At 39.5% G+C, this 22,654-nt stretch overlaps 1 protein-coding gene across 2 annotated transcripts in view; it reads right to left on the bottom strand.

Annotated features, from left to right (window-relative positions):
- Positions 1-16,165: 16,165 nt before the first annotated feature.
- Positions 16,166-22,654, bottom strand: part of PDGFD (platelet derived growth factor D) — a 223,476-nt gene continuing 216,987 nt past the window's right edge. For both annotated transcript variants that reach the window (XM_069469000.1, XM_069469001.1), the window contains exon 7: positions 16,166-16,996. In XM_069469000.1, the coding sequence (XP_069325101.1) occupies positions 16,871-16,996 (126 nt within the window). In that variant the 3' untranslated portion in view covers positions 16,166-16,870. The remainder of the gene's footprint in view (positions 16,997-22,654) is intronic.

Here is a 22,654-nt window from a genome sequence, read left to right as displayed (position 1 = left end):
AGTCCTCGATCAAGGTGCCAGCTGATTTGGTATCTAGTGATGGCTGTCTTCCTGGTTGGCAGATGGACACCTTCTTGCTGTGTCCTCACATGGCAGAGGCAGGGAGATCGTCTCTCTGAATGTTTGTGTCACCCCCAAAATTTCCTATGTTGAAGGCTAATCCTCAATGTGATAGTATTTGAAGGTGGGACCTTTAGGAGGTAATTAGGTCATGCGGGTGGAGCTCTCATAAATGGATTCATGCCTTTGTAAGAAAAGACATGAGAGAGATGATCTCTCTCTTTGCCATGTGAACACCAGCATGAAAACGTTTATCTGTCAAGCAGGAAGAGGACCTCTACCAGCAACTGAATTGGTACCTTGATCTTGGACTTTCTTGTCTCCAGAACTGTGAGAAATAAATTTCTGTTATTTAAGTCATCCTGTCTATGGTACTATTATTATAGCAGCTCAAACTGACTAAGACATAAGGGCACTAATCCCATTCATGAGGACTCTACCATCGTGACCTAATTATTACTCAAAGGCCCATCTTCAAATTCTATCACACTGGGGATTAGGCCTTCAACATGTGCATTTTGGGGGAATATGCTAAGTCCATAGCAGGGCAGTCTTCTATCTGCACCCCAAGCTCCTTCCTCAGTTCCCCATTTCATTCCATTTGCTCAGAGCTCCTTCTATCCTCTCTTCCTTACTCTCCTTAATATTACCTTCCAATGTGCCAACCCAAATTTCCACCTGGCTGAAAAACACACATGCTATAAAAATTATATTGATAATACCTACCTTACATCTTATAATTTATATTAAATGGAACTACTTTTTACTTAATCAATTTTTAAGCTTTTTCATAAACCCATTTACAACAAAAGGAGTATAAATTACTTTTTAAAAAAGACCAAATTCACTTTTTACCAACAATAATTTCCTTCTCCAGATAGGACACCTAAAAAGCTGACCACTCAACTTTCCTTGATGAGTTGCCAACTCCCCCACACCCTTGGTCTCTGGCCATCAGCTCTTCTCAGATGAATTCTAACACAACCCTTATTTAGCCTCCATTTAAATTAAATGCTTGGGATTGGCCATTTGGGGAAGGATTCCAGATAAATATATGATTTTTGAGGAGATTGAATATTTATCTTTTTATGAGAATTTTAAGCTATCTTTATGCAAGAGAGATTGGTTGGCTGTGAAAATACTGACAGCTGAACATGGCTGCACTGCATCAGCAGTACAGAGGCACAGTGTTCCCAAGAATATATTCTATCTGGAGAGATAACCTTGTTTTGTGCTTCACTGAAAGGTGACTAGTTTATTCTCCTTGAAATAGTGAGTACTATCTCACAGAAAAATTGTAACTGTTTGTACAAGATGAGTTTTGAAGAGGGATCTTCTTTGAAACAGTGATGAATCACATCACAGGTAAGAAAAATGATTAAAGGACTCAAAATAATTTGAAAAACTTCTTAAAATAAAACCCTGCTTAAACCTAGTAGTTCTCAAGAGAGGTTTGAAACTATATTTTGTTGCACAGTGAAACATCAGCATTCATTGTTCTGTTTTCTAAAGGCAACTTTGAACATTTATCTTAATAGCTTTCCCAAGTAGATAATGAGACTCACCCTTGGCCAGTGAAGACAGAGAACACACACACATGCACACACACACACACACACACACACACACAGGGATATGGACACACTTAAAAGAAAACCAGACAAAGAACTCCAGCATATGAACCATGCGATCCCTGAGGCTTGACTTTTCCTACTCATCTTATTCTTATGTCTTGAAAGTCCCATTTTCTGACCTTTAGATCCATTGCTTCATGAGGTCCCTGGCACAAGATTTTTCAGAAGCTCTCTGGCTTTTGTGCCTCCCAATTCCGTTGTAAAATTACAGACAAAGTACATGTTCAGGCAATGAATTCACTTTATGAATTTTAACTTAAGTCTGGGAATAAGGATGTACAATAGCTATATGATGAGGGCATGTGCTGAGGAAATGGATTATACACAGAACCAGAACTCAGATCCCCTGTGCCTCTGGTCCCACTCTGTCTTTTACTTCTTGTCTAGCTTTAAACTACTCAATTAATCCCTGAGTTAAATGTGATTTTGTTCAATGCAAAGGGGAGAAAAATCCAGTGTCCTTGATTGCTAAGACCAGTTCCACCACAAAGTGACTTAGTAACAACTTCTGTAAGTTGTTAAATACTGGAATGAGGCTGTCATTTTGTTGGGATGTGGTTTACTATCTATGCTTATGTAGAGTCAGGAATTTTTTGATGAGTTTATGAACTTCAGAAAGTATGGTTAGTTAAAAGCTTGTTTTCATTTGATTATCCCAATAAACTTATCCGTTTGCAACATGAAAAGAAAAAAAAAAAAGAAACTGTATCACAGAATTCAGAGGTTTAGTCAAATTGAATCCTGAAGGCAACATATCTATATTAAGTTTTGATAGCACATTACTGAGAATTTCCAAAGTCTAAGGGTATAATCTGGGTTTATCCACCTCTCTTTAATTTTTATTACTCCTGTGACATTATTAGCTTACTGAAATATCAATTAATCAGGGAATATATATTGGTTCATTGACTTTTCCGGTTAATTGCAGGTTAACAAGAAAATGGTTTGTGCTTCAAACCTCATTGAAATTCTTACTAAAATGTCCACTCTTATGACATAACACAGGACCCTTCATTCATTATTCAACCAATAGTGGTTCAGAGCTTGCTGTCCTATGAGCCAGACATGGTACTGGACACTGGGGACAAAGACCAGGTGATCTCTCTGCTCAGAAGTCAGAGGACAGCTCAACATTGGACGCCGTGGGCCACAGACAGGGTCTGGGCTATGTGGCCACTGTGTACCAGGGGATCCCAGAGGAGAGGCATCTGCTCGGGCTGGGAATTAAGAGAGGGCAGGACTCACAGGAAAGAAGGACCTTTCAAAGATGGGAAAATGCTGTGTGTGCAGCAAAATTGTATTCAGGGACCTATGAATAATTCAGCAGGTCTGGAGTGAGGTCAAGAGTGGGAAACAATGAGAGGTGAGAATGGAAGCTTATGCTAAAGGCCATGGGCATGGATCCTTGTGTTTTAAGCAAGGAAGTAATAAAATCAAATATGTGTCCTAGAAAGACGTCTTAGGAAGCCTTGTAGAGGACTGACTGGGGAGGGAGCAAAGCTAGGCATAGGGAGATGCTTAGTTTGGAGGATGTGGTGGTAATTCAGGCAGATGTTGTGAGGTCTGGACTAGCTGGGGATGGAAAGGAAAGGTAAAACAGGTAAAATCTCTTATATAAATCAGTGATTTCTAAAGTGCGGGCCCATGGCCAGCAACGTCAGCATCACCTGTGAACTCATAAGAAATGCAAATGGCATCCTTTACCCTCTGAGACCCAGCGAATCAGAACTCTGGGGCTGGGGCCCAGCACGCTGGTTTAACAAGCCCTCCAGGTGATTCAGATGTGTTCTGCAATGTGAGACCCACTGCAGTAGATTGATTTACAAGACTTGTGGATTGATTTGATGCCAGGAGGATAGAGGGGCATAGGACGCTCACAGGTATCCTGAGTACCTGGTTAAATGGTTAGCAAATTGAACCATCTTGTGACTTGGGGCCTCAGAGTCATTTTTTAAAACATTACTTAGGGTCTTTATGGGAACAGGGATAATTTGCAGGTATAAACTTCCTACTGTTCTTTCTCTAATGTGCCCCATTCAGCTTTTGTCTCCGACATTCCACATATGACTTCCACATGCTGAGTCCATTTCTAAATGGCCACATGTGCTTTTTAAAAATGCTCATTCATTTATCCCCAGGACTCCTATGTCAGTGACACAGATGGCTCCCTCAAATTAGGGTAATTCAAGGGGAGGGGTCTAGTTACAAAGAGACTAATGACCAAGGTGTAAGTATAGTGTAGAGGAAGGACAGCTAATAGGGCAGGAACTTGGGGCCATCAGGAATAGAGTTGTCACCACCTTTAGAAAGATGAAGGCAGGAAGACGTTACTGAAATTCCAAAGGAAATAGAGTCATGTACTGAAGGTCAACTTGGGAGGAGCAGTAACTTTCTGTTAGGGTCACAACCAGGCTGAAGCAATCTCACAGGGAGGGCATGGGGGGACATAAATACCTTAACGTAGTGGTTCTCTAAGTGTTGTCCCTGGGGCAGCAACAGCAGCAGCAGCACCGGAGAACTGTTGGACATGCAGATCCTCAAGGCTTCACCCAAGATTAGAGAAGAATCAGACCCTGTGGGGGCGGGGCCCAGCACTCTGCTTAACAATCCCTGCAGGTGATTTGGATGCACCCTAAAGTTCGAGAGCCACTGATCTAATCTCATTCCCTTCTTTCTAATGTCCTGTTCTGGCTCCTTACCGTTGGCCAAACCCAACCAGAAACTGGAGGGAACAGGAACTGTTTCCATTAAGAGCAGCCTCCTGGGACAGCCAGCCAGGTGGAGAGTGTTGGAGAAAGCTTCTGTCCAGCAAATGCAAGATGCTCAGCACATACCCCACACCAACCAGTCTTCTGCAACCTCACTGCCCACCCTGCTGGTGTCTCACTGTTCCCTGACCTCTTATTGAAGGAGGCTCAAACTTTGGGCCTCTTTTCTGTCTACTTTTACTCCTCTTGTGATTTCTTCCAATCTCCTGGTTTTAAGTGTAATCTCCATAAACCAACAAACTACCAAATCACATCCCCATCCCAGCCTTCCCTTGAACCCTGCATTGGTAAATTCAACTATTTACTTGACTTTTTAACACAGATGATTAATAGGCACTGTTAACGTGTCCAAAATTAAGTTCCAGATCTTTCCACAGCCAAACCTCTTCCTTCCACAATATTCTCCATTTCAGTTAAAGGCAACTCTATCAGACCTTTCTCAATCCCCAAACCTTGGAGTCATCTTTGATTCAATTCTTTCGCTCACATCCTGCCTATCCATAAACAAATCTCGGCAGCTCTATTTTCAAAATATATCCAGGATCTGCTCCCTTTTTACTTTCCCCACTGCTACCACGGTGTTCCAAGCCACTGTCATCTCTTGTCTGCATTATAGTTGCAATAACCACCTTCTAATTTGTCTTCTAGCCCCTGCTCCTACCCCCTTCAGTCTATTCTTAACATAGCCAGAGTTGTTTACATATGTGCCAAATCGTGTCATTCCTCATCTCAATATTCTAGAGACTTCTTATATCAGCCAAACTAGGCCATGCTGCAGTATCAGAAATGGAATGACATCAGCTAACACCACAGATTTTTATTTCTATCTCAGTCTATATGTCTAGTGTGGGTCATCAGGAGCTCTGCTCCGCACAGTCACTCAGGGAACCAGGGTGGTAGAGGCTCTGCCTTGACCTGCACTTCCCTCCTCTCTGCAGCAGGAGGAAGGGGTTGGGGAAACGTACAGTGACTTTTAAAGATTTCATTCCTAACCATAATTGACACATTTCACTTCCACTCTCATTTTTTTTAGCTAATTTGTTGCTGTGCAATAACCCACCACAAAAAATCTCAGGGGCATGCAACAATAAACATTTGTCATATATTTTCTGGCTGGCTGGGGTCAGCTGGTCTAAACTGGGCTAGGCTGGGTAATCTTCTTGGAGCTGCAAGTCCTCTGGGATAGCTCTGCTTGGTATGTTTCTCATCCTCCTTCTGTTCAGCAGGCCAGCCAGGGCATGTTGTTTTCATGGTGACAGTAGTAATTCAAGAAAGCAGGCCACACCGGGCAAGCTCATCTCAAGCCCTCACTTGCATCATGCCTACTTACATCCTGTTGGCCAAAGCAAGTCATATGGCTGAAACCATAGCCAAGGGGTGTGGAAGTATTCTCTGTCTGCAGTGAGGATGCAAAGGAAAGATGAAGAACTGGGGCAAATAGATTAGGTTTAGATTTGCCCACAGAAGGGGCAAATAACTCAATCTATCACACCTGGCCACAACTAACTTTAAGTAGGCAGGGAAATAGGGAGTAGGCCTGGAAGGATAACTAGAACTATTTCTTAACCACTACTGAAGATTTTTAGCAGTCAAAACCAAAGTCCTAACAATGGCCTAGAAATTTCAATAAAATCTGGCTCCTACAAGCTTCCTAACTTCATCTCCTAACACTCAGCCTAGCTCACACCATTCCAGCCTCTCACCAGGCAAGCTCCTACCTCAGGGTCTTTGCACTTACTGTCCCCTCTGCCTGGAATCCTTCCCTCACCCCTTTTAAAAGATATTTGCATGGCTTTTTCCCTTATGTCTTTTGGGCTTTTACTTTAGATGACCACCTTATCAAAAGTTGAATTCGCCTCCTTTGCTGATCCCCTTCACCTGCTTTTATTTATCTGTAGCCATACATGTATTTCCTTCTCACATACTATATATGTTTTACTTATTTGTCTGCCTCCACACAAAGACAGGGATTTTGGTCTGTTTTGTTCACTATCCTCAGCACCTATAGTTGTGCCTGGCACATAGAAGAGTAGGCATTTAATAACTTTTTCTTATTGAATAAATGAATATTCTGGAAATCAATATGTGTGTCATCAGAAAGTTATTGTCTTTGTATTTTGCAAGTTTACCAAGGGATTCTGATGTCTTTCAAGCCTAATTCAGCCCATCCTGACTGGCTGGCCTCTCCACCTTAACCTCAAATTCTTCTTCAGGCAACATCACTTGGCAAAGGCACCTGTATAGAACGAATTGGGATACCTCAGAGAAAGATAGGATTTTATTGCTAATATCATCTCTAAATCAGTGGTTCTCACATGGGGGTGAATTTTTCTCCCATTGGGCATCTGGTGATGTGTGGAAATATTTTTTGATTGTCATTAATGGGGGAATCCTGTAAGTAGAGGTCAGGGATGCTGCTAAACATCCTACAATGCACAGAACAGCCCTTACCACACAAAATTACCCAGCCCAAGATATTAACAGCTCTGAGCTTGAGAAACCCTGTTCTAAGGGGGATGCAGAGGTCCTGGTCTCAGTGGTTCTGAAAGCTGCTTCAGACAACTGGTGTTTTGCTACCTCTCAGTGTTAGTGTTAGACTATAAGTACAGCAAGGGCAAGCATTGAGATGGGATTATTCACTGGTGCATTCTGAGCACCTTGTAGAGTGCCTGAAACATAATAGTTTCTCAAAAATAATTGTCGAGTGCATTAATGGAAAAAGATGTCCTATTAAAACACTAAATGTATTCTAGACACAGTATCATGTTGATGATTAAGCTTTGCCTCATTTCCTTTATTCTATATTAAGATCAAATTTAGACCTATAATATTCACAGCTCTGTAGTTTTTAGTCTGTTTCTGATTTCTGTGAGAAGAGAAAGGAAAAGTCATATTAGTCCTAGTCTTGCACAAAGGCTCACATATTTCATTAAAATGTCTGCTGGAGAAAAATGTTTCCTCCTACGGATAAAATAGGAAGTGATTTTAGTTCTTGTAGAACCCAATGTGGTGGTGGTGAGCCTGAGGTATTGGAATAAAGAGAATTATTTTTAGCTTGTTTTTGAATCCATTTCTGGGTAAACAGTTGACCACAATATTTCCTTTTTTTTTTTTTTCACCCTTGATGAATACACTTGCTAATTTGGTCTGGGCTTTTTCTCCACTGCAGGCTCTGGACAAGTGAAAGCTGTATATCTCAGCAAAGCTAATTTGTGTACCATTGCTTTATACTACACTCAAGTAGGAAACTATTGCATAAGCCTTCATTTTTTATTTATGTAATAATCAAAGTTATATTTGGAGTTTGGACAAGGTTTAACTGGGAAAAAATCAATTTCTTTTTTTTACTTTTCTTTCTTTTTCTTTACTTTTCTTTCTTTTTTTTTTTTTTTTAACAAAATGAGGGTTTCAGTGCATACCCAAGGTGATTTATTCCCATGTGTTGAGGGCAAACTTTCCAAGGACACCCAGAAATCAACTTCCTTTAAGTCACAGCAAAAATGTCCCCTCCTGAGAGAGGCCTACCTTTGCCTTTCTAAATTGTTTTGCTTTTCTTATAGCCCTTATCGTTACATGAAACTATACGTGTTTTTTTTCTTTTTCTGTTTCTATCCTGATGCAAATTTCACAACGGCAAGAACATTGCCTTGTTCATCATCCCTGGTGCCTAGAATATTTTCAGTTACTATTGATTAAATCAATGACATTTGATCAGAATGTTCAATGAGGACCTTAAGGTCCATGCTTGGAATTGTCCTGTAGGTAAGAAGACTTTCCGAGGATATTTTTCAGTTCTGCCTGCTCTCCAATGACTCAGACGGAGGGTGTGACAACGTGATCAAGAATGTGGTTGCAGAGGCATTGTCAGGAGTTGACTACTTGCCAACCTTGGGTAAGTTACTTGAACTCTCTTGTGCTTCACTTTTTCATCCTTATGAAGCATAATAAATATAGTAGCACTGTTCTTTAATAAAAAGCTTTGGTATATATTCATTACTTTCATTTTCATAAAATCCATTTATCATTGAGTGATTATGAAAATTAAATACATATATGGAAGCTTCAGAAAAATTCCTGGCACCTTGTAAAATGGGCACTATCATTACAGTCAATATCCATTATTCACAGCTTCCGTATTTGCAAATTTACCTGCTCAAAATTTATTTGCATCCCCCAAATCAATATGCACAGTGTTTTTTTGTAGTCATTTGCAGACATGAGCAAAGCTGTGAAAAATCTGAATGGCTCCTGTTCCCAGCAGAGGTGGAACAAGGTGACACTGCCTTTTCATTTCAGCTCTCACACTGCAAAGGAGTGTCCTTTTCATAGTCTATTTAATGTCGTGTTTTTCATGTTTTTGTGCTTTTTGTTGGATATTTTGTCATTTTAAGTGACCCTCAGGTGTGTGCTATCTGGTATTCCTAAGCGCAAGAAGACTGTGATGTGCCTCATGTAGAAAATAGGTGTGCTAGGTAAGCTTGGTTTAGGCATGAGTCATAGTGTTGTCAGCCATGAGTTCAATGCTAATGAATCAGTGATATATATTAAATAAGGAATTCTTAACCAGAAGCACACATAATACAATGTTATGTATTGATTGGTTGGTGAAAATATTGTGACTAGAGGCTTGCAGGACCCTAACCCTGTATTTCTCCCAGGAGCAACGGTGCAGTATTTGCTAATTCAGTGGTTGTGAAGACTTCGTAGAACCCAACTGCCACAAATAACAAGAACTGGCAGTACACTCATCCCTTGGTGTCCATGGGGTATTGGTTCCAGGACCCCCTGCAGATACCCAAATCCAGGGATGTTACAAGTTCCTTACACAAGATGGTATAGTATTTCCATATAACCCATGCCTATCCTCTCATATTCTCTAAATCATTTCTAGATTACTTATAATACCTAATACAATGTAAATGCTATGTAAATAGTTGTTATGCTGTGTTGTTTTTTATTTGTATTATCTTTATTGTTGTGTTATTGTTTTTTTATTTTTTTTAACAAATATCTTTGATCTGCTGTTGGTTGAATCCATGGATGCAGAACCCGTAGGTATGGAGGGCTGACTATATTTCCTTCCTTCCACTCACTAATCAATTTCTCCAGAAAGTGGTTTCCACTCAGTGCCTCCATTCCCTCACAGTTCTTCCCTCTGGATATCTTAACACCTGACTCACACTTCCACCATTTGACATTCTCAGAGAACTAAAGAGAGGGATATGGCTACACACTCATGTAGCCATGAGTCACATGTGGCTATTTACATTTAAATGTAAATTAAATAAAAATGAATACAAAACTCTTCAGCTACGCTAGTCACATTTCAAGTGCCCAGTAGCCACATGTGGCCAGTGGCTACAGTCTTGGACAGCACAGTTATAGAACATTTCCTGTCATAATCGCAGAGTTCTACTGGTCAACACCACTATAGATGAAGAGGTGTTTCTCAGAAAAGGAGCGGAGGTGGGGGCAGGGAGCAGTATTTCTGAGCAGACAAATCAGTAGGTGTTTCCTACATCTTCTCTGCAATAATTGATATAACTGACCCAGACCCTTGAAACAATTTCTTCCTCTGGCACTCAAGATATGTTGATACCCTTGCAATTGTCCTATGATCCTTTCTCCTGTCAATCTTCATCCTCCCCTAAGGATCTGGACCACTCCTGTGGCTTTTAATAACTACATGTTCATGATTCATAAATTTGTATCTTGTTCTCAGAGCCCTCTTCTGAGCTACAGACTTGCAGACCTAACTGCCTAACTGATATCTCCAACTGGATATGTCAAAGGCCATTTGGCATTAATCTCTCACATTGAATTCTTAATCTACCCCAAATCTCTTCTTCCCTTGTCTGCCTTGTCCCCCATCTCAATAAATGGCACCTCTACCTGCCCAATTTGTTATGCCAGAAGCCTTGGAAAAACCCTTGACATCTTCCTTTGCTCCAGTCTAATCCATCACCAACTCTAGTCAATCAAACATTTCAAAATATTTCTTTAATCTAGCTAAAATTTTTGTTTTCATTTCTTATGCCACACTCTCCTTTCACTGTCCTTCTATCTAATGTTTATTCAACTTTCTGTTCTGGCTGCATTATGCTTCTGCTATTCACAAATATCATGTGTTATTTATGCAATTATTTGTTTAATATCTACCCTCCCTTCTCTATATAGTTTGATAGTTTGATAAGGGCAGGAAACATGTTTGTTTTATTGTTTTGTGAATCTATTTAGTACAGGATTGACCCCTTAACTAGCCCTCAGTAAGTATTTACCAAAGTTTTGGAACACATTTTGTGAGCTGCGTGACTTAGTCTTCTTTCCTCTTCTGTATGGTTATGGAAGTCCTTCAGGTTATCTTCTCATGATTTCAGCTTTGCCACCTATAAGGATAACTCTCAGCCAACATTGATTATAAGCCTTGGCTCCTCTTCTGAGACGTATGCTCTTGAAATTGGCCTCCCCTTCCTGCCTCCCTACTTTTTCTCCCAGAGAATACTCTTGAAATTCTTTTCCTCCAGGATACCTCCAAGCCTGCACCCTCCTCCCCATTCAATCCCTAAGACCTTTGAATTCTCTTGATCACCTTTCTTGTAGTCTTAGTTCTTCAGATAGCAGCCACCCAGAGATTTGCAGTGCACAGCCTGCACAACGACATCCCTTCCTGTTTCTGAAGTCTCACTTCTTTCTTATTATCTTGTGAACTAAAATAAAATCTTAAGCACCCCAACCAATGGAATAGACCCCTTCTTGGCCAAGGGGACCCTACAAATACCCTAAAGCTGAGTTGCTGGCCATGAGAAGGGAGGTCAGACACGCCTCCTCATGCCCCCCTCCCTTCTTGGAGATACCCTTTGTAACTCGGTAATAGGCCTAAGGCTATGTAAGATGAAGCTTAAACCACACCTGTAGGTCTTCAATTTACTCAACAGATCTTGTGAGTCTATGTCTTGCGACTTGTCTCTGATTAGCAGACTTCCTTATCTTAAGACATTCCAAGCCTTTAGACAAAGCTTCATTTCTTTAGCCAATTACAAATCAAAGAATCTTTAAACCTACCTATACTCTGTAATCCCCTGCTTGGAGATGTCCCTCCTTTTTGGGCCAAACCAATGTTTATCTTTCATGCACTGATTTACGACTTTACTTGTAATTCCCGTCTCCCTGAAAAGCATAAGACCAAACTGTAACCCAACCACAGCAAGACAACTTGCTCAAGGATTCTTAGGTGTGGCTCCAGGCCATGGTCCCTCATACTTGGCTCAGAATAGACCTCTTTAAATTATTTTAGAGAGTTTGAATTCTTTTCCGTTGACAGTCTCACCCCTAAAACAAGGGGCCACATATTTCCCAGCCTATCCCCATTCTTCCTGGAGACTGTCATTGTCCAAAATGCAGAACCGTTCTGCTAGCTGGGTCCTACAGAACATCAAACACATCCGATTTTGTAAATGAGGGAACACAGGTCCAGAAAGTGGCAGGCGAGTCATTACCCAAGGCCTCTGAAGTTCTGTCTGGTGCTCTATGGCTTTACAGTCCCTACTGTCTCAGAAGTCTCCACGGCCTCCTCTCCTAAATGTAAAGGATGAGACTTCTTTGCTGGCCATCCAGGTAAGACTTTGTGCAATCAGGTGCTTATGTACTTTTTCAAACTTAACTGTTTGGCTATAGATTCCTTTCCTTTCCTTTCTGCCCCTTTACTCTGTATTCTACGAAGTGCCCATGCCTAACTTTTGCATTTTCACTGGAGCATCTTTGTTTTTTCCATTTATCCACCTACAATATCTTTCTCCAGTATTATCCTCTCTTGTGGATCTCACTTGTGTTTTGGGCCCCAAAGCATGCCTGATGCATAGTGGGCTTTAATGCATATGTTGCTGAATGAATGAATGAAACATTTAATTTAGTCTGTTTTCCCCATTATTGACTGTGGCTAAGTTTCCTTTGACAGAAGTCAATAAATATCCACCACCAATAAATATTCTAAAGTTTACACCAAAATGGATGATATTGGAAAATACTCACTTGATGTGTTTTGACTCTCAAGAAGCAGTGATATCTTAACAGTTGGCAATGTTACCCTATTAATTGCTTACTTGGGAAACTGTGCATTTGATCTTTTCAAATGATCTGCCTTCCCAAAGCAGATATCAATTCTGATTTTCTCTGACTTGAAGATTGGTGGGTAGAGGCTGGAGAGAAGGGAAAGGAATTTGGGAGTCACAGGGAGAAAAGGAAAGTCTAGCAAAGACTGGAAGGACTAAAGAGAAGGAGTTTATAATCTGGCCTCTACCAGAGACAGGTGAGAGAATATACCCAGAGGCTTTAGTTCTTAAAAGAGAGTTTGTATTGCAGGTATTATATAAAATGCAAATTGAATCTAAGAATGTTTTTAACATTTGGTTTCTGGCCACTGAACCTGGCAATCAGTATTCAACAGTTTTAAAATAATTAGAAAGTCAAATGATTTTGTTAGAAAATGAAGATTTCTTGGCCCATAACTTGCTGCACTGAGTCCATTAACCTTTATTACGGACTGAGCTCCACTCTCTTCTAATGTGATCTGCTTGAGAATTTTTAGACATCTCTATAGAAATGAAATTTATTCAAAAATGATACAAATTGGTTTGCAAAATTCAGAAATAGAACTTGAACAGCAAGCATGAAGTCTTAAATTAAGCGGTTAGCTGCTTATCTATTGTTGATGTCTAATTGTTTCGTTTGAGAGATATCCCCGTGTGCTATGTTAAGTTTTGAAGGCCTGTGTAGTCTTTAACTTGATCTTTAAAAACAACAAGATCTGAGTAAATGTCAATAAAACCAGAGAAGTATAAATATTCTATCTTCTGGCATATTTGATCAGGGCTGTCCATAAACAAAATTGTATTTCCTAGGATTTCAGGCATGAATACTAAGCCATGAATTTTAATTTGATGTTCTACCAGGGGACCATAGGAGAATATGAACAGTTTGGACATCTGTTGAGTTAGTCTTAGAGTAAAACTGGACACATGAACATTTCAGGAAATGAAATAAAATCCTTAATGCCTTTGCATTAAAATACCATTTTTTCATATACAACTATTATGACTTTTTACATAAACATCCAAATTATCTGAATGAGCTTTTATGCACAGAACTATTTGATCCTTTTCCCATCTTTCCCCCATACTCATATATTAGCTGGTATTTCTGATTGTAAAGTTGATTCTTGTCATGGAATACATATGTCTCTACCCCCATTCCCCAAACAACCTAAAACCATTAAACTTTAGTGGCAGAGTTTTACCCAACACTGCAGCTGCTATCTTGTCTCTAGTAGGATGATGATAAAGACTAAACCACAAGCAAAAGCAAAAATTCTTGCAGCTAGAAGAGCTCTCTTTATGCTCTGCAGCCCTTGACAAATGGTAAACTAAATACTACAAGAGTGTGGCTCCTAAACTAGTCTCCCTGAGCTGATAGCACTGAACCACTAGCTGGGGTGTCCCTTCCGGAGGGAAAAGCGGTCAGAGTGGCCAAAAGGTAAATGAGGCTGTGATGTTGTTGATTTCAGGCCTCAAGGAAGAGAGAGGATGTGGACTCTTAGGAGATAAATGTCAGAGGACAATATAATTCATTAAAAGACCTATGGGGAAACAGTCATACGTAGAAGCAACAACAGCAGCAACAAAACAAAACCCAAGTCCTGCCTCACTGTGCGGTTGCAGAGCACGGACAGAGTAGAAACCTGTAGTTGGGGAATAAGGTGCTTCATCTTTCAGCATTATCATAAAATGAAGCCTTTAGAAACCACCCAATCTTGTCATTGCAAACAATTTGTGAAAGTAAGTTTGTAACATTGTACACCTTTTAAAACTGCAATTGAGTACTAAATAATGGAGTAGTTTTGTTCCAAAGCAATATTTATTTTTCATGAAGATAAGAGGCATATTACATTTGCCATAGAAAAATTCTATGAGAGGAAAAAGCTGCATGTTATCAACATGACAAAAAAAAGAAAACCATAAAAAACTCTACTTATGAAAGTGTTCTGCCCTATACGAACATATTGAATGAAAGGCATTATTTCAGTTGAGTGAGCCATGCAGAAATGTGGATTTATTAGGGTTTGTTTTGAAATGTAATTTGTACGGTGAGCTTTTTATTCCTTTGATGGCAATGAACCAGATTTATTGGCTACACGTTGGAAGTGCAATAGCTAACAGATAACCAAGGGAGAAGTTTTAATAAAAAACTCTCAGGAAAGACAAAGAAAAGTGAGTGAATATGCCTGCTTACATTTCAGCTAATAAATAAAAAGTATAGATAAGGCTTTAACTGAAAACCATCCTGGTTATTGCAGCCTGGAAGGTTTATTGAAAATCGGGTAGAACACTCTGATTTTTCATATTTACAGCTGCGACGTGAGCTGTACAAGCTAGAGTGATGTAACAACACACATTTTGATTTGGGTACAGGAAGCCAATGTTTTCACAGGAAACTTGCAAATAGCCACGAAGGGGAAGAGTGGTTCCTGATTGTTAGTGTCTGCCTGGGATATTTCTGGGCTTTTGGAGGCTTGAACAATAGAGTAATTTTACCACTCACTGCCTCAATAAAAACATCAGGCATTTCTAGGGAAGTTTTAGAAGGTACATCTTCAATAAGCACAGGTCTTTCATCTGAAAGAGCTGGGAAGAATTGAGCCACCTAAGGGTAGTTGAGAGCTTGGACCTGAGAGCACCGTGCTTAGAAATCTAAGTATATCACGGCCACTCATCTGACACTGGGACTTCACTAGCCCTGTCACATACCTCTCGCCCAAACTGGTTGCAGGCAGTAGGGCCCTAGACTCACAGAAGGAATCGGCTCTCCTTTTTTTCAAGGCAGAAAGAAAAATGAAGTTCTCTGTGAGGGGCCCCTGAGCTATCTTGATTTCAGAGCTGCTCTCTTAAGTGTCTTGCTTTGGAGAATGATGAATCACTTCCTACTCTTGGAGTCAGTCTTCTTTAAAACAGACATGAAGGAGCCAGGGAGGAAAAATTACTCTAAATACCAATAACCAATGCAACACAGTTTTCTAGTGGGAGAGCAGGGCTGAACTTGTGCTTCCAGAATTCACAGTTGGCTTCTTAGAACAAGATACACAGATTTAGAAAGAACCAGAGACCCCCAGATCGGACTTCACTTGGTTCAGAAACATACTCAGCGTGGTGATTACATATAGGATTGGGAATTTGCATCAATAAAATTAGGTTGTTTTATTGATACACAAAAGCTCTTAGGCTAAAAGTAATCCATGATGGCTTGCCAAAATAGAATGCCATTTTAAATTCAAGTCTCTCTATCGAAGGGACAGGGACACAAATGCAAGATACATAAAAATTAATTGGCATAGTTTAGAGAGTTTGAATCCATTATTAAATAGGGAGTCTATCAAATATTCCACCTGATTTCCAGTTATGTCAATGTATCAATACTCACTTTTTAAACTCTCAACTACCCAAATCTTCCAATGAACACCATTTTGAAAGGCCCATACAGAATTCCCATGCCATTCTTGAAAGGATTTCCTCTTGCGGAGGGGTTTTAGAAAAATAAAAATTCAAAATTCTGCTACAGCTTATAAATTGTCTCTTGTAAGATTATAATACTAAAGACTCTGAGTACTTTTCTTGAGACAGGTGTTCAATGGATTAGAATGCCTCAGCAAAATGCATGAAAAGAAGACTTAATGATTTAATTTCTAAAGCACCTATGTTATTAATGGCATGGTTTTGGAGACAGGTTATTATTGTCTACATAGGTAAGTGTGTAGTGACTCTTGTGGGGAAAATGCCTAAGTATTTGCCTTTTTCCAAGAAATCATATTTTTCCTTTTATATAATCAGTGAAGATGTATACATAAGAAAAGCTTATCTTCTGGTTTTTAATGTACAAGATGATCTCTTTAAGAGAGCGAGATCCAAAATTGTTCTGTGATTTAAAATTTAAAAATAAACGAATTCATTTTCTGAAAGTTTTAAAGACATGTTTCATATATTTGATTGTCCCTTATTTTGTCAAAATATTTTAAGGGTCTAAATAACCATATGTAAGCTCTGGTGTACCTGGTTATATATACTGAATAAACCGTTTGATCTATTTACACATAGACATGGATATACATATCTGTGCTGTGTATATATATCCTCAGACACTATTATTAAATGCAATCCTATATTCTTGGATATAGAAGTTGATGATATGCCTTGCTACTTGCCGTGGCACTAACGAAGCTAGGTGGAAACTCAGCAACCACTTGTGTTCATGGCATTGCAGGCTAGCAGTAAGTTCGGTTGCTGGTGGAAAATGGGTCTCTTACCACACCCCCCATTAAACTAAAGGTTTCTTCAAGCTTAATGTAAGTATGTGCACATTCTTTTATCGAGGTGGTCTTGAGCTGCAGATACAATCGCACCGCTCATGGTGATCCAACTGAATGTCAACGAGAGCCATGGTCTTTGCTCTGCCCCTCCTCCTGAAGTGGCCAGGCTCAAACTTTAACACCTAGGACAAGAAACACAGTTCCTGTTAGAAAGCCCTTGGAGTTTAACTCAACCAGATGCCACTTTTCTGAAAATCGGTTCTTAACCCTTTGAGAATCCAAGGCAGACTCTGGGCCTGCTAACAGAATGCCCACATGTAAACATTTTCACTCCCTTGAAGTAGAAGAGTGCACAGATCCCACAGTAATACCCTGGCATTACCTACCTCCAGTTCCCAGATATCCTCATGTGTCTTAGCAGATATGTATTGATAGCTTTCTAATGGCCTGCTTTGGGCCAGGTGCTATTTCAAATATTATCATAAAGATTCTTCTGACCGAAACATATGTTATAAACACAATACTGAGCACATTATCACCACAGACAGGAAAATGAATAAAGTCATAAACATAATATGCTGGCATGCTTAAATCTTTGGTTGAAGTAAAACATTTTGCCCTATTGAAGGTCATTAGTGGCCATAAATAAATAAAAATGTTTATATTATCACATATCTGCTAACATAGAATACCCTTTACAATTCAAAATAGATCAGGCTCCACTAAAATCTTTATGCATTAATACCTGTGCATCAATGCAGTACTTCTTAAGTCAATAAGTATATCCTTAATTTTTTAATTAATAAGTTTAAACATTATTTCTTAAATCATTAGTTTAAATAGAAGCTAACTTTTCTTCCCTGCTGTGACCTTCATTGAGTCAAACATTAGTCATCACATGGACAAATACTTGGCAGAATTATCAACGTTTTTGCAAATTTACTGCATAGTTACTTGAATTGCTTCTTTTCTTGATGTTCTTAGATTCCTGTTAGCTTTTACTTTTGATTTTGTTCTATTTTCCTTTTAGACTCCAAACTCCATCATGGTACCACCAAACAATTGTTACATTTCACAGTTTTCAAAGAATTTGCACAGACACTACTTTTTTTGCCCTCATGCAAACCTTGTCACATAGCAGAGAAGCCATCATTATGCCCATTTTATAGATTAGACAACTGAGATTCTAAAGGAGAATAATTACATTGTTCAGGGTCTTCCAGCAACTTGGACCTGGGACCCGGGCTTTGTCCTCTAGGCTCCTGGTGCACTCTGACCCAAGGCCTCTCTAACGTGCCCATGATTTCCTTTTGTGCCTTAAAGGTGTATCTGGCCCCTGTGTGAACCGGAATGGGACCTGTTACACTTTGCTTGTTATACTCTTGTTCTAGATGAAGGTTAGATGCAGGAAAATCTTGCTTTAACATCTGCATAACTCTTCATGGCATCCCCACAATTCTTTACTCTGGATTGTATTCTCAGGCATTTTCTCATCCTCAAATGTTTAAAGTCTTAAATAAACCAAAACCATCCACTAGGAAAATTACGCCCAGAGTCCCCTGCACCCATGCGTCATGGTCTGCACACACTTTCATTTAGCATTTAGCCATGCTGTTCCATGGGAGTCCCAGTGAGGCAGGGCGTAAGTCCCTGCATTTGTTCGGCGTTCGATCAAGATAGGGCACTCTGCTAACGCACAATGGAGCATGGAGTCCCATTTGCAGCAAAGCTTCAAAGGAACTGTGAGTACAACATTGGGGGGAAAAAGGAATACCGTAAGAGAGTTCATGAAGGAAGCACAAAAACTCAAAAGTATTTGATATTGGTAAAGCTAGTCCAAATGCCAGTTTTGATAGCTGATTATATGGTTTTCATTGTCTCCCACAATTCTACTGCACTTACAATATGTATCATACAATTTCACACGATTTGTTATGCATTCTATTAATTGGATTATAAGTGCTTTGAGGGCAAGGATAGCATAAATAATTGCTAAGATTATTTCTAGATACTAGACACTGTTGTAAGTGGCTTTGCAAATTTTTCGGACTTCACTGTAATGAAATGAGACAGGTACATTTCTAATTTAGTTTGTAGATGAAGAAGGAGAGAGTAAGTTACTTGCCTAGGGTCATGGAGCTAGTAAACTGTGGAACCAGAATTTGACGCCATGTCCCTATCCATGAAATCCAAGCTTTTGTTTCTATCTCAGCAGCAAGAGGCAACACAGGCAAGAAATTAAAGCAGGAGCCAGAACAAAGTTTCCCATGCATAATTTTGAACTAAAATTGAAAGTCCTGAGAGCTGAGTTTCAAAGACATTTGACTTTTCCTGCGCTCATGTTCTCTCCTGCTGAGTCTCTATAGAAAATATAAACTGTTAATTTACCATGAAAAACATAAGTAACCAAAGAGATAGATAGAGAATGTGTTACTTTTTTTGCTATCCTCTGCCCATGACAGATATGAAAACCCTACTTTATCATACTTGGTAAGTGTGCCTTGGAAGGGGTTGGGGGTTGAAGCCCTACAGATTTGCCAAGAATTTCTCCAATATGAATTAGTCGCTATCATCTAAGACTATCTCCATGTAAACTAGATTTGAGAGTTGGGGGAAACAGGGGAAGGAAATGATTCCTGAGAAGGTGAGCATATGATAAGTAGTCTTTGTTTAAAGAAGACCATTATCAAGGCCTAATAATTTGTGATGACTGGCACCTGGAAAATCAGTGATCTAGTCGATTTGCCTTTTCATTTGGTGGCAAACAAAAGCGTGTGCTTTGGGATGAGAACAGAAAGCCTGGGCAGTTTTTCTAACTGGTCTTCTGATTGTTCAGGGATTTTGCTTGTGTTTTATATTAAGCAATGTGAGCACTGTATGTATGTGTTTTGCTGATAAGAAGAGAAAAATGAATTGGCAGACACTTTTCCCAGACAAGACAGGAAAGCACTATTTGAACAAAGTGGAAATTGGACTGCTTGACTGGCTGATCACAGCACGGATGTTCAAAGCTTTCAGATCATGTAATAGTCTTAGGTTCAGGTATACGACGTTGAAAGGAGGAAGAAAGCAAGGCTGATTTGAGGGCACATGGGAAAATGAAAAGCCTTTATCTGAGAAAGCAAACTTGCTGGCTATGGGTTATCTGGTCACCTTTAAAGGGAAGGAAGCATTGAATTAATTACAGCTGCTGAAGGTCACTTGCTAATAGGTACCATCACAGAATGCTTTCTGATTTTCCGAGCTATGACTCACAGCTGCAAGCACACACATGGAAATAACAAATGCACTGAGGGACAGCCAGCCATTTCTCAGCACCTATGGGTGCAAATGGGACTCTTGACTCCTTTCCACCCCCTGGAAAACCACGTGAAGCCAGAGAAACTTGACATCCACTAAATGGAGTGTAACTAAGCCAGTTGGTGGCTTTCATACCACACAATGCAAAATCAAAGATGCTCAGTTTTGCAAATTACCACATCACGAAAGATATTTAACTACAGTTACTCACCTTGTTGCCAATAAACCTCTGAATGAATCTTTGCCATAAAGCTATTACACTAATAAAACAATACCAGGCAGAAAAGCTATCTGCTGAGTCGGGTTCTTGTTTATTGGGAATATAAAAAAAGGTTGTTAAGGCCTTGTAACAGTTCTCAAATTAATGGCTGACATAGGAACACAAGTACATATTTCAGGATAAATGCATTATATAAACCTGAATCATTAAGAGTTTATTTAAGATTCTACCCAACTTCTAAAGCAGGCTGTATTCAGCACACACACAGTTTAAGAAAAAAGAAAGCTTCCTACTTTTGCTTCTATTTTGACTTCTTTCATGCTTATAGTTTATAAAAAATGTACTCAGAGTCAAGATTTTTAAGGGGTGATAGTGACTTATCCTGAAACCTAAGTGACTACAAGCAAAAATATTTTCAGAAGGGATAACATATTATTTTCTACCTAGGTAATTACTCAACCTGCAGGCAATAGTCCCAGCAGAGGCTGAGCGTTAAGACAGGAGTGATATCAGGTCATAAGACACAGTACTCACTAGGAAAGACATAAATGATAAACAGGACACAAACGTTATACTGAGAAGTTAAGGTGAAGGTGACGAAAGGCTGGATGGTAGTGGGGATTTATAAAATGCTCATGACTTTTGAAAATGCAATCATGACGTCTGCGGATATTTATTGCTAATAGAAGCTTTCTGTAAACACTCTAGGGTTACTATGGGGTATACTTAGCTGTGGGCCTACCTTTACAGAACTAAATAGTTAAACGATTTCGACTGCACCTTAGAGGATTAATGACTACATGTTTAGCTTACCCACTGAAGAAAACATAATGGAAGCCTGGCTGGACGCTAAATTTCAGAGCATGGCATTAGCATTGGTATCGGTCATGACACAGCTGGGCCTTGTCTGCCTGGGGAGTATCTTGCCCCGTGGCAGGTTTGCTAAGTTTGGAAGGAAGGCCTGATGGGAAGGAAGCTAGATTGAGAGGGGAAAGGACATGCGTAGTTTGCAGTATGTAAGTGAAGAGTCCACTCGGTAAGTGAGTCATCAGGGCTGAAAGGTAGTCAGAACTGAGAAAGCCAGACCAGGCTCTCCTATAATTCCACCCACATCTGTCTCGTGCTTGACAGTGTTCAGATGCTTTCATTAACCCAGTATCCCCAGGTGGTAAGAAGCACAGGTGTTATCATTGCCGTTGTCAAGCTGAGTGAATTAACTTTTTTATAAGTAGTCTGTAAACATTAACGGTTCCAGATCATATCTTTATTCTTTTGCATTTCCCTAGCATTTCAACCACTAATTTGTCTTTATTCCTCACACAATTTCAGTATGATAAGATTTAGGGGGTAGGATGGAGTGTAACCACAGTTCATGGCTATAACGTAATTTCAAGTCTGCCTGGGAATTCAAAATTGTAGGTTATTAAGGGATTAAGTAAGGAAACCTGAGGCCCTGGGAGGTTTTAAGTGGCTGGGCCTTGGTTGCCTCCCATGTGGAAGAGCTGGAACCGGAACCCACATCTTCTGTCTTGTAGTCCTGCAATTTTTCCGCTCTATTGCCCTCTCTGTCGGTAGGAAAACACAGGAAAGGCCTGACTCATGTTCTTACTCAAAGGCGGAGAAAGGAAAGAAGCAGGGAGACTCTCTACGAGCTCTAGGAATGAGGTTTCCAGAAAAACAATAGAAAAAAGATTTTCTTGATTTTTGTGATGGATGGTTGATCATAATCATGACCCCAAAACTTACTGCCTTTTGCCAGAGAGTATAAACTCCTTGAACAAAATTTCTTCTCTGTCTCTTTGGTCTCAATTTGAAATTTTAGATAAATTTATTTCAATAATAGATCTTTTAAACATGTAAAAACTAAAAGTACTATTCTTTCATCTCAAGTCTGAAGGTCACCACTGTATTACTCTAATTAATCTTATGTCTCATATATAAATACAGATGCTCATTGACTTACCATGGGGTTATGTCTCAATAAACCCATCTTAAGTTAAAAATATCTTAAGTCAAAAATGCATCTAATACTCCAATAAACCCCATTGTAAAGTCAAAAAATCCTAAATTGAACCATCATTAAGTTGGGGATCATCTGTACCTACTTACATCTTCTAATTCTTAAGCTGTAATAAAATGCAAATTTTTAATATAAAATTCTACATTAAAATAAAAAGAATTCTCTGAAGTCATTTTTTTTTTCATTTTGTCCAGAAATAGGAATAATTCTAGATGCTGTAGTTGTGCTAGATTCAGAGGCGGGTCTAGACTTCTGCTGTTCAATACAGTAGCCACTAGTCTCGTGTGGCTATTTACATTT

Source organism: Eulemur rufifrons, chromosome 6 (assembly GCF_041146395.1).
Source record: "Eulemur rufifrons isolate Redbay chromosome 6, OSU_ERuf_1, whole genome shotgun sequence".
Classification (NCBI taxonomy): Eukaryota; Metazoa; Chordata; class Mammalia; order Primates; family Lemuridae; genus Eulemur; species Eulemur rufifrons.
The sequence above is the reverse complement of the archived record's forward strand: the minus strand, read 5'-3'. Positions and strand labels throughout refer to the sequence as shown.